Source organism: Periplaneta americana, chromosome 2, assembly GCF_040183065.1.
Source record: "Periplaneta americana isolate PAMFEO1 chromosome 2, P.americana_PAMFEO1_priV1, whole genome shotgun sequence".
Taxonomy (NCBI): Eukaryota; Metazoa; Arthropoda; class Insecta; order Blattodea; family Blattidae; genus Periplaneta; species Periplaneta americana.
This window is the reverse complement of record NC_091118.1, coordinates 32,396,260-32,409,936: the sequence shown is the minus strand read 5'-3', so window position 1 is coordinate 32,409,936 and position 13,677 is coordinate 32,396,260. Positions and strand designations below refer to the sequence as shown.

At 34.7% G+C, this 13,677-nt stretch overlaps 1 protein-coding gene across 3 annotated transcripts in view; it reads left to right on the top strand.

Moving 5' to 3' along the window:
* The window catches only part of LOC138691918 (N(G),N(G)-dimethylarginine dimethylaminohydrolase 1), an 82,382-nt gene that overhangs the window by 62,497 nt on the left and 6,208 nt on the right, over positions 1-13,677 (top strand). For 2 of the 3 annotated variants that reach the window (XM_069814554.1, XM_069814544.1), the window contains exons 4-5: positions 8,341-8,436; positions 10,723-10,851. In XM_069814554.1, coding sequence (XP_069670655.1) covers positions 8,341-8,436; positions 10,723-10,851 — 225 coding nt within the window. Of the gene's footprint in view, positions 1-8,340; positions 8,437-10,722; positions 10,852-10,951; positions 11,064-13,677 lie in introns of all 3 variants that reach the window. The other variant, XR_011329989.1, reaches the window with a different exon arrangement.

Genomic DNA, 13,677 nt, shown 5'->3' with positions numbered 1-13,677 from the left:
CTTATGTGTCATAGTTGTTTAGCCTAATTGTCAAAATGTAAAATTAAGTTGGATTTTAGTAACTGGAACTGAACAGTTAGTTTTTTATGTGAAATTTTGGCGATTTCTGTCTCCAATATTAAAAAAAGAAATGTTGGCAACCCTAGTTCAGAGGTGGTATAGTTATAGGTAAAGGTATCCCCGTAACATGCCATAAAGGCATTTGGGGGGCATGGAGGTGGAGCCCCATGCTTTCAATGACCTCGGCACTAGAATGAGGTGGTGTGGTCGGCACCACGCTCTGACCGCCTTTTACCCCCGGAAAAGACCCGGTACTCAATTACACTTCTTAAAATAGGAAATAATTATAACTTATGCGTATCTGGAATTGGACCCATATTTTTTTAATTGGTTATTTAACGACACTGTACCAACTATTACGTTATTTAGTGTTGATGTAATTGGTAATAGCGATATGGTATTGGATGAGATGAGGCCGAGGATTTGCCGTGTGATTATCTGACACTCGCCTTACAGTTGGAAGAAAACCTCAGAAAGAATCCAACAAGATAATCAGCCCAAGTGAGAATTGAACCCACGCCTGAGTGTAGTATTCGATCAACAGACGCTACCGGCTAAGCTATGCTGGTGGCTGGATCCATGTTAATGTGATTTTTTTTGTGCTGTGAATGAACTGAAGAATAAGCACAGTACATGCCATTATAATTTCGTAAATCATTGTGTATGTAAACCATAATAAAACGTTAAATTTGTATGAAAGTTAATTTAATAATATTCAATTAAAATTATCATAATATTTTTCAAAACTTTTATGTGAAAATATTTGTAATTTATTATATGTATATCTGTTTCTGTTTTCCCTCTTAGTATTTGTGTCTTCAGAGTGACTGATAAAAGCAAGAGAAAGCATTGTTTTGTGCTGCATTACCATTTCACCCATTGAGTGTTTTGACAATGCAGGCCACAGAACTGTATATTCAGTGTTACTACAAGCTGCTCATGTTGTGTGTGGCAACTTGTTTGCAACTTATTCTATTCGGTGAGAAGCATTTGCCAGTGTGTAGTTGAGTAGTGCATGTGAAGCTGTGTGGGGCAGTAGCGTCGCCCAATTTGTGTCCCTGCTGCTTGTAGCGTTGTTTGTAGTTAGCTCTAGTTATTCCGCATGGAATTACAGGACATCTCCCATTATAATATGGCGTAAGTGTCGTAGTGTGTGTTTTGACTTCCTAAAAAACCTTTAGTGACAGACTCAGAACAAGCATTCATTGTATTTTCAGTGTGTTATAGAAAGATTCAGGGCATAGTGTAATAGGCAAGTTTTTACGACATTATCATATTATACAAAGATAATATTTAAATATATGACACCACACCAGGATGATTTTCACTATACATTTTTTATTAATAATACATCAGTAATAAATACTATTATTACTACTGATATTAAACTACCACCATTACTGTGACCAGTGGTGTATGCAAGATTTCTTTTGATGGAATTTCAATCAGTTAGTCATTTATTTTCAGCCATTTGCTATAATATAATACAGTACACAACTTGATAACACAAGTTTGAACACTTTTATCACTAAAGGTTCGGTAATTTTGTTATATGAACAACTTTCCTGTGTTAATTAGAACTATGATGGTAATTTACCTCAATTAATTACTAGAATTACTAGTTTTGCCTTGATGTACACCTTCAGATTTCTAGTGAGATCCTTGCTTGTAGGGACATTTTTGATTGATAGTATTGTGTCAAATAGGTGTGCGTTATGAAATTTAATTGTATGAAGATGATTCAGAAAGTTAGTCTTTTTTTTTTTTATTATCCAATTTAATAAACCCTATTTCACCCTGAGGTATATTAGGGTTATAGTTGGCATCAAAATGCATATTTTATAACCAATAAACAATAGTAAAGTGATAACATAAGAGAGTGGTCACAGTTACAATTTACATGAATTATGTACAAGCATGCACATTAGTGAAAGACTGGCTCCTGTTAAAGATTAATGAGATGTTTGAGGAATAATCAATTCAAAGATATACAAGAATGTCTAACCGTTTCAGAGTAAATCACGACCTAAAAAGATAATCAATAGTAGATTAATAAAACAAAGTTTCACTTTCACTTTCAAATTAATACTTAATTCATGAACAATGAAACAGTTAAGAGTAATAAAGAGATATTACAAGCAATGATTTACGGTTACAAGTTACATACATAATTCAGGAACAACTACAATAATTAAAATATAGCACAAGTAATGTCTTACAACTAACAAATAACAAAATTCTTGAAGGGCAATATATAATGGTAGGGGCAATACAAAAGATTTAAAAACAAATGTAAACAGTACAGTAAAGGAATAGTAGAAAAAATGACTTAAGATTACATATTAAACACATTCTTTTTAAAGCAATAGGTAACAACAAAGAGATACTAATAACAGACGCTGACTGTAGTTACAGATTAAACACATTATTTTAAAAACAAGCACACAAAGGACTAATAGCTATTTTCAGGCATCATTCAAAGGGATCAGAAAGTTGGTTTCGGTAATTTTTTTTTCAGAAAACACTGTATTGAGAGAAATTTTATTACTGGTACTCGTACATGCAAGTAAAATTAAATTACTGCACACATTTTAAACACCTGTCTTGGTAAGAGAAACGGTCTAATACAATCTCGCACTGACACTGTTGGGAGCGTACTGAACCAAGCTACATAGTGGAACAAAGGTGATGCTGCTACCGCCACTTCTGTGCGTGACAGACAAGACCAGATCTAACTTTTTGAATCACCCTTGTATGTTGAGGATATGTTGTGGACGTATTTTTGTATGTTTGTATATTTTGCTTTGTTATAGTGTGTTTAGTTCCTGCTTTTCGGTTCAATATGTAGGATTTCCATATCTGTTTTTATGTTGCTGTAGTTGTGGTTGGTGTTGGTGATGTGTTCTGCGTATGTGGAAATATTGTGTGATTTGGTTGTGCCTGTGATATTTCTTGTTTAGTTTTGAAGAGACCAAATCACACAATATTTCCACATATGCAGAACACATCACCAATACCAACTACAAAAATATAGAAACAGACGTGGAAATCCTTCATATTGAACCAAAAAGCCAGAAACTAAACACACTAGAACAATACGAAATATATACAGACATACAAAAACACTTCCACAACATATCCTCAACACATAATTAAATTTCAGAATGCACATCCTACTTGATACAACACTACTAATCATCTACCGATCATACACACACCCACTACCAATGCATCAAAAGAAGGAACCAGAAACAAGCAATGACGTCATTAGAATCTAAAGATGGCCGACATCAAGCCGAAACTAATCATTAACTAATGTAAATTACCATCTTATGTTCAATTGACACAGGAAAGTTGTTTTTATAAGAAATTTAACAAATCTTCAACAATAGAATAGGCAGTGTCAATGTCAATCTAACAATTACAAATACCAAAACCAAAAAATCACCATAAGCACAATTAAAAAATTCATCCAAAATATAAAATGGATATGACATTATGCAATATAAACCTAGAGGACATCGTCGACCAGGAAGACCTTTAAGAAGACTGCTAGATGGGGCCGAAACAGGTCTACAGAGGCCTAATTCGTGAAGGATGATGATGATGATGATGATGATGATGATATGACATTAATCTCAGATTTAAAATTAGTCTGTATTTGTCTAGGAGATAATCCTTGATCTTGTAAGATAATTTATTAAAAATTCTCTTAGCTATTGCAGGAAAATCATGCAGAATCATACTTAATCGACAATTTGAGATATTAAGATTGTGTTTGTTTCTCATATTATAATTCATGTTTTCTCCAAAATCTAAATTGTGTATACTGGTCTTGAATGATTAAAATTAAAATTAATTGTTAATCATAAAACAGTAAATGAATAAAAGAGAAAGAAGCACCATAATTATAATTTCTTAAGCATCATTCACATGTGAAGATGGCTGAACTTAATATAATTCCTTTTTTTTTCCTCTCGGTGGAGGTTTAATTCTAAACCCCACTCTTCCATTGGTCTGCTGCTACTATTGCTGTTGCTATTACTACTGTTGCTACTACTACTGCTGCTACTACTACTACTACTACTGCTACTAATACTAGTGCTACTGCTTCTACTACTGTACCACCACTACTACTACTACTATTGTTACTACTGCTGCTACTACTACTACTACTACTACTGCTACTACTACTACACCACCACCACTACAACTACTACTGCTACTACTACTACTATTAGTGCTACTGCTGCTGCTACCTACTACTATTACTACTACTACTACTACTACTACTACTACTGCACCACCACTACTACTACTACTACTACTGCTACTATTACTAGTGCTACTGCTGCTACTACTACTACTACTACTACTACTACTGCACCACCACCACCACTACTACTACTACTACTGCTGCTACTACTACTATTACTAGTGCTACTGCTACTACTACTGCACCACCACCACCACCACTATACTACTGCTACTACTACTACTACTATTACTAGTACTACTATTACTGCTACTAGTACTACTATTACTACTACTACTACTACTACTACTGCTGCTGCTACTACTACACTAGCACTAATATTACTACTACTACTACTACTACTACTACTACTACTACTGCTGTACTACTATTACTACTACTGTTGCTGCTGCAGTTTTTGAGTATACTGTATGTGAAAAGTAGTCCCTGCAGCAGCTAAGTGCTCTAGACCGTAAAAGTATTACGTAGGAAATTAGGGTTCGAGTCCCAGTAAGGTCTCGAGTTTTTAATTTAAAATTCATAAATGGCAGTTGTGATAGGCAAGATCACAGTTGAACTTTTTCGCGGAGTTCTTTTGTTAGGTGTTAACATTATTCTATCCGAGCTGCAGTTTATTATCTTTCTATAGCATTCCACAAATGCTGTCTGGTGACATACAGAATTGACTAGTTCAGGGACAAACAAGGTTGCCTGTTTTGAAACCTAGATACGCAGGGAATCTCAGTGTAGGTACCTAGTCAGCTGGTGTAGGTTAGGAACATGCCTAATATAAAATATTTACAAGATCGTGGTGACCCTTCTCAAGTAGTACGGTATCACTATAAGATTCCTTCTATATTTATTGGCTAATTCCTAGGCTCTTAAATTCTTATAAGATTTTCACATGTTAAAGTGACTTCCCTCACATTAGTGTACAAGAAAAGTAGAAAAATGTCTAATTAAAAATGTGCTAAAAATTCTTTAAAAGGTCATAAAAGTGTACACACATTATATAAGTCTGTCCAATGGAAGAATAGTGATGTGAACACCTGCACGTGATCTTGAATTGGCAGTGACTTTTTTTTTTGTTGCCATGTGATCAGATATATTGGTGTTCTATGGCTTACATCACTTTATTCATTCTTTGGACAGAGTTTATTATGTATCCTTTTCATATTTCTTTTCTTGCCATTAAAGAAATTTTACTTCAGTGTCAGTACTCGTAAATACGAGTTTTAGAAGTATACATTACAAGCAACATGAGGATTCAGCGTAAGAAGTTAACTGTATCTCATTTCATAATTGTATAAAATTATTCTTCACGTTCATACCAATAAGAAGACTATCTACACTCAGTCTGACAGCAAATGTAAATTCTGCTACTATTGTCTTGTATTGAACACTTCGAGAGTAGCAGTTACCATACTGGAAATGTCTTTGAATATCGAATTTAATTCTCGTAAGTTTATTAAATTATTTAAGTTGTAGTTCTGTTGAAAGTTGTAGGAATATGTAGTTACTATAAAACAGAAGAGAAGCAATTATTGGTATCCAACTTTGTTGTTATGCATGCAAGTGTGGCTATTTTGGCATTAATCAATGGCTTTTATAAGATAAATTAACTGACTTTGCTTGCTTGTGTGGTGTTACTTGCTATTTAACGTACATTTTCTCTACATCTTTGTTTAATGATATAGTTTCCCTTTGGCATGTTTTATCTACTGTTGTCGATAAATTAGGAATTATCTTCCATTACATGGAATTTATTACAGTAACACATTTACTAGAAAAAAAGTTATCTTATAATAAGTAATTTAATAATCCATGTACAATTACTAACGAGAAATTGCTGTATTCACCCAATCCCAGAGATTAATGGCATTTCGAATTAGCATCTTTGAGATATCATTGACTAAATATAGTTCTTGTTGATAAAATGCAGCTTTAGCAGATAATTTATAAAATGAAAACAATAATCTTTTAGTTAATAGTAACCTTATGATTGTTTTAATGTATATTGATTTATGTATAATTCTTTATTGAAATTTTCTAATAAATGCAAATGAAAGTTTTGTCTAGATTTAAGAAATGAAGTCTGAATATGTGTTATAGTATATCATTTCCACGAAACTTCAAGGAATAAAAGATGGCAGTGTCCCAGTGTACAACAAAATATAATACTCCTGAGTATCCAAGAAAAAGTGCACTTGCATATGTTTTTGATTCTAAAATAGGCCTAATTCTTTCAAGAACACGTTGGCCTGGGTGGCGCAGTCGGTAGAGTGCTGGACTTCTGTGCCTGAGGTAGCGGGTTCGAGCTCGGCCCAGGTCGATGGCATTTAAGTGTGCTTAAATGCGACAGGCTCATGTCAGTAGATTTACTGGCATGTAAAAGAACTCCTGTGGAACAAAATTCAGGCACACCGGTGATGCTGATATAACGTCGGAAATTGCGAGTGTCGTTAAATAAAACATATTTTAATTAATTTTTCAAGAACATAATCTACTTGAGTTGGCATAATTAAAAAGTTTCACAAAATTGAGACAAATTGAGATTCTGGAAGTCTATCCTGTTTCTATAGCTATACTCTTTTCTTGTGTTCTTCGTCACATGAATAACTTCATAATAAATTTTCTCTTCTTATTATATTTCTCCTCTAAATTATTTTGAATCCAAAGCAAAAATATACTAAATATAATCAATATAATCCCAATGAAAAAAAAAGACTAGGTTCTTTGCAAAATCCCATTGACTTTTCAGTATATGACTTTGCACTTTTGAAAATTTTTGTAATGATAGAACATAAGTAATAATTTAAAAAGTTTCCTCTACTATTTCCCCCTCCCCTTTTCACTTTGTGAACCGGTTTTGAAAAGTGAAAGTGGTACAGAAACTGCAGTGAGAAATACAGATTGCAAAGTGAAAAGTTGAAAAGTTCATTGGTGGAATAGGTTCTTCGTTGAGGTTTTTTCCGGAATTTTCTCTTAACCCACATCATCATCATCATCATCATCATCATCATCATCATCATCATCATCATCATCATCACCACCACCATCATAACAAGGTCCAAGGCCTGTTATGGTCTCAGTGAGTCATTCTCAATCTCTTCCCTTAAGAACAGTATTGAAACATGGTTTTTGGAAGTCTATTATGATTTATTCGTTGGACATGGTTTTTCCACTGCAGCTGGTACTTGTTTATAAACTATGAAACTAGTTGTAATTGAAGTTCTTGCATGATATCCTCACTTCTTTTGCGGCCCAAGTGACTATATTCTAGTGTTGTTCTCATCAATTTCATTTCACAGGCCGTTATTCTGCTGATATCCGTACTTCTCATTGTCCATGCTTCAATTCTGTAACATACTACAGGTCTAGCTAAGGTTTTATACAAACATATTGTGTGTTGCTGTACTAGGGAAGGCTTCATAGTTTTGTTGATTATTCCCATTGTTTTATTGTATTTGACAATTTTTAAAGTTATATTTGTTTCACCAAAACATAATAAAATTATAGCCAAGATACGTAAATTCATTTACCAGTACGCTTTCTATTAATTTGTTGTTTAAGCAAATTTTGCATACAATCGGGTATTTCCCACATAATACCATGACTTTTGTTTTTTCAGCATTGATTTCCATGTCGTATTTTGCGCTGATCATATTTAGATTATGCACTGAATACTGAAGCTCATCTTCATTGCATGGAACTAGGGCTAAATCATCAGCAAAGCCATTAAGAGCAAATGCTGGGTAGCTTTCGGTGCTGGACCCTGGACTAATTTCGCTGGCATTATCACCTTCATTTCACTCAGATGCTAGAAAACCGTCAGAGTTGAGAAAGCTTCGTAAAATAAACCAATTAAAAACTGATGGGAGAAAGATTTCACGAACTGAGCATCGTCTATAATAGAATGAAGAGTAATTGATTGGATGGGGAATGTTGAGCCTGACGGCTTATGGTAGGAGTGAGATGTGTTGTGTTCTCATATGTGTGGGGTACAGTTTGTGGCATGATTGCAGGTGGCAGAGTCACGACATCTGAAAGCCCTGGTCTCAATGGCAGGACCTGACGTCATCTGTGTGGGTGCCGGCAAGGCCGCACAAGAGGTGCTAAAGGTGGGTATGTTTCCATAATTCAACTCATTGTACTTTACTCAACAGCAACAGTTTCATCTTTGATTCTCTGTCGATTTTTGTATTGTTTTCTTACCTTTGCAAGTCAGTTGTCAATGAATGTTTTAATGTCAGCCATCTTAACGACAATTGCTAGCTACCATCAGCTGGCAGCATGGTAGTCCATATTGGCAACATGGCACTGTAGTTCCAAGCTCGGCCGCTTAACTGTCATGTCCCATCTTTCAAAAAAACAAGTATAGATGACTTTGAAGAGACGCGACACAAAGTTTCAAAGTGCTATCTTTATTGAGACTTATGTTACACAAGATTTTGGTTACTCAAATTAAAAGCATACTATAGTTATTATCTAGTTTACTGTCCCAATATGTATTCAGTTCCTTGTACTGCTTTGTATCAGAGAAAACTTTTCAGATTTTTTTTTTTTTTAATTACAAGAAATTTGGTGTGTACTGATCCAAGGAATGTGATAATTTTTGTGTATATAGTCAAGGATCATATAATAAATGGGGAAACATAAGAAATTCTGACGCTTCAGTCAAAAAGTATACAAATAAAATAAAAATGAAAAATGTGTTCCTAAGTACGTACATTACTTTTTATTCGTTATGTAAAAAAACTGCACTGTTCAGTGTAATTATTTTGGTACATAGCCTACTGATTACATACAGTCGACTCCCACGCGAACTTCCGCAAAATATCGAACATCGCGAATTATGTGCATAATTTTTTTATTATTATTTAAAGTCCAGTAAAAGTTAACTCTGATAGGTTTAATCACTAAAATACACTTCAAAACCATGTGCAAAATGTTATTGTTGTTTTCTAACACAGGCGCTTGACAATAAAGTCATTTGACCTCTTGCATACCAATATTTTTCCAAGATATTATTAAATGGCAAGTTGTAGCCGATTTAAGTGAACACCATATTTTAACGTTTTGGTGGCTACTTCATACACACACAACCTCCAGAATGTCTGAAGGATCATGATCACACCTGCTGTTGGTCGATGGGTCTACTTGACCTAGTTGGGAGATCTTGTTGATCACCAGCTTTCCCTCCTTAAGCCACTGGAGGACGATTTTAGTGCCATAGCAGGTCAGCACTAGGAACAGAAAAGTAGAAAGGGTAGGAAGGAAAGTGAAATGAATCCCTAGGCCTCGAATACTATAATACCGTCGGGGTCGAAGAAAGTAAGAGTTCAATCAGAGGACTGGATAGGAAAGGGTAAAGAGGGAATTAGGTGTTGAATAGAGGAAAATTATACCAAATTCGGTCATTAACTCATCAAGCTGACCAATACTAATTGATGAGTAGCCCCTTCCTTTAGTTCAGCTTGTAAAATTATACGATGACGCAGAATATCTGCTTGGAAATATCATATGTACTTTGGTACATTAAAATAATATATATTGTAAAATTATGCTTACTAACAGCTGCACCACGGGAAGGTAGGGATGGGACATTGGGTATTTGTCCAGCTTGGTTCCTTAAAGCTTTCAATGGGAAGGATTAATGGCTCTCCCCCTGTACGACAGATACCCTTTTGCAGCCATGTGCAAAATGTGAAACCTTGCATAAACCTTTGAACATAATATTCTACAATACTGCAGTAGGATAGAATCTTAAAACAAGAAACACAAATTTTACAAAATATCATGTGACACCAGTTTTACACAAATAATGTCATGGCCTATTTTTTTCTTAGAGAATTATTCATTTTTTCTGATTTTAGATCGCAAATTTCTTAAGAGGAAGGGAGAAAGTGAAAATAGAGTAAAAACGGAAATGACGTTAAGCTGCGGTTTGTTTATGGCTATCATCACCGGGAGCAAATCATTGGCAATTGTCACCTGGAGTTGCTAGCAGTTAAAATGAATGCACACAGTTTCTTTACAGTGATGATCGCCAACATAGATCATTGGAAGTGACGCAGATCGCTGGAGGTTGCTTCTGAAGCAAATTCAGGACACACATCGCCGCATACAAGTTCAATAATCGATATTTAGAGAAGGCCATGTAGAAATATTGAATCGAGTTATGGCAGCAAAACAAATGAGAATATACGCTGATAAAGAAACCACTTCCTGACGATCATCACCAGCATTTATAATCGCCGTCGATGTGCATCCGGCGATGATCACCATAAACAAACCGTAGCTTTACTTCACTACTCACTCCAAACAGAAAGGGTCGTGAATTAACTGCAAGCATATTATCGGGATACAACTGTACTTATTTACACAAATTTTCTATTTGTGTGCAGCGAATTAAACGTGAAGCTACATTCAGTTACCAGACCTTGACAGTACCAGAAGATATAGCAGCTAATGTTCTGTACGTGAACGGAACACTCATCCATCGCTCCGTTGATGAGATCCCAGAATCCTGCAAGGTGAGATTTTAGGCATGTTGCATATAGTCTTAAAAGAGTGTGTGTAGAGCTTCTGCTTGTTCTCTGTCGCCAATATACAGTTTTTTTCTTTTCCAACAAGGTAAAGTGTGGGGCATGACAGCAAGTCTTCTGAGTTTGCATTTCTTGAAGAGTGAATGGAATTTTTTTCTTGTGGTTTTCTCTTATCAATTTGGCAGTTTCTTCTTGAGAAGGTAAGATGTACTGTGAAGAGGGACTTGATTATTCTTCTAATATCTGCTAGTTTACTAACCTCTCCAAGTATTTTTTTTTATAATTGTTGCATAATTAAATGTTCTGAGTTCAAATACTTTTTTTTTTCTATCAAGGTGCACTACCTGCTATCCAGCTAGGTTTGTTTATTGTTGGATGTAAAAATAAGGAAAATCAGATAATAAAAAATTAAATTTAGACAATCAATATGATTTTATCTAGCATATTGACGTAGTTTACTTTATAATTATAATTGCATTTTCGGTATATATTTTGTAATTTACAAAATGAGGATCATACAAGACTGGAAAGGTGTAACAACTTGTGGAATCAAATTATCCACTAACAAAGTACTCCAAAGCATTTCATATGCAGAGTAACCGAATAATAATAATTGCCACATCAGAAGATGACCTACAACGAGCAGCTTACAATTTAAATAAGATTGCTAACTCATATTGAATAAGCTATGACTATTCATGGGAAACTTCAATGAGAGTTAAAATTGAACTAAATGGTAAAATAATAGAGCAAGCAACTGATTTTACATATCTTTGAAATGTAATTTGAAATTAAAAAGTATAATTAAAGGACACTTCGGCAAACAGATGATAACACTGTACAACATGAAATTTGTCCTTTTTATAAAAATATGTGTATTCGATGTATTTTGTGTTTGCAAAAACGAATCTGCAGTTAGCTTTTGTCCAGCACGTACTGTTTCTCGAAAATAAAAGTTATTTAATGTTAGTGTAATGTTGCACTACTTTCATCTTATGGGATGAACATGTCACTGAAAGTTCACTTTCTTGACAGCCACCTGGACTTCTTTGCAAAAAAAACCTTGGTGCTGTAAGCGATGAACACGGGGAGAGGTTTCATCAAGAAATATATATCTTCGAAAAGCGCTTCAATGGAAGGTGGAATGCAAGTATGCTGGCTGAATATTGCTGGTTACTCATCAGAAAGATAGGAAAAGTTATCTACAAACGTAAAAGATAAAAAAAGACATTTTAATTTGTGAATTTTGAACAAACAAAGGTTGTTTTATGTGCTAGTGTAACAAATTTGTGTAAATAGGTGAAAAGCATGTACTATAAAAATGGTATGTGTTAGAAAATTTTGGTTTTCAGAAATGAACTCAGCACTTCTCATTTAGTTAAAATTACATAGTTTCATCTAAAGGACAGAAACAGAGTTTAAATTTGTTGTCTAGTATAATCATTACAGAATTAAGGATACATATAACCTTGAGGTAACAAGCCACCCAAAAAGAAGATGGCGTCAACAAGATCATTGGAAAGTTTGAACTTCTGAGGACAGAACTAATCGCAGACTTAAAACTTTATATGTTCAAGATGATAATGATAATGATGAATGATGGTGATGTGAAGAAAAAGAAGAAGAAGAAACTAGGAAAATATTTTGTTCATTCATTCATTCATTCTGCCTGAGGGCAGGCCTTTCACTGCAAACCCAGCATTATCCAATCTTTCCTATTTTCCACCTTCCACTTAGTCTCCACATACAATCTAAAGTTGTCTATCATCTGATATCTTCTTACGCTCATACTTTTCTTCCGTTCACCATTCCTTCCAGTGCATCCTTCAGTAGGCAGTTTCTTCTTAGCCAGTGACACAGGCAATTCCTTTTTCTCTTCCTGATCAGTTTCAGCATCATTCTTTCTTCACCCACTCTTTCCAACACAGCTTCATTTCATATTCTGTCTGTCCATTTCACATGCTCCATTCTTCACTATAGTATATCCACAATTCAAAGGATTCTAATCGTTTCTCCTTACTTTGTCGTAATATCCATGTTTCTGCCCCATACAGATACATAATGGGAAAACACATTGGGCTTCTCCTTCGATGTTGATGGACAAGTTATTCATATCTCGGAAGATTTTAATTTTAGGACGAATGTTTATTAGCATTTTTTAAATGTTTTTTGAATACTACCATCTCTCAGAATACGGTACTGTATTCTTTTTTTTATATACACTTTATTGGGCGCACAATGGACAACTGTAAGCCTAAATGCATGAGTACATCCTGATTTCAGTCCTCGAAAAGTCGAGCCAGGACGCTATTTGGTTATTCTACATCATTATCCATTCACCTGTCACTAGGGTTGCCAACTTTTTTTGAAGAAAATACGGGAGATTAAGGAATCGACAAAATATCACATATAAAATTGACGAATTATTCTGTTCAGTTACTAAAAACAACTTTATTCTGCACTTCGGCAGCTAGGCTTAAATTAAGAGTATTTTGAGACAGATTTTGTCTCGTGTAATAGTTGAAGTCGACTGCAGTTTTCAGCTCTGATTTGATTAGATGTGTCGTGCTCCTGTTTTGAACATCTGTCCAATTGTTCATGAGGTGAAACCGTCTTTGTATGACCATTACTACTTGGTGTGCTTAAAACAAAACTAGCCAGTTTTTCCAAATTTATAACATTAACACTGTTTGATTTTAACAGGTGTGCACTAAAACCTATTCTTGGCAAGCACTACTTTCTATAAAGACTACATATTAAAATGCATCTCTTGATCAACAAAACTATCACATAAACAATCGTCATTCACGGCAA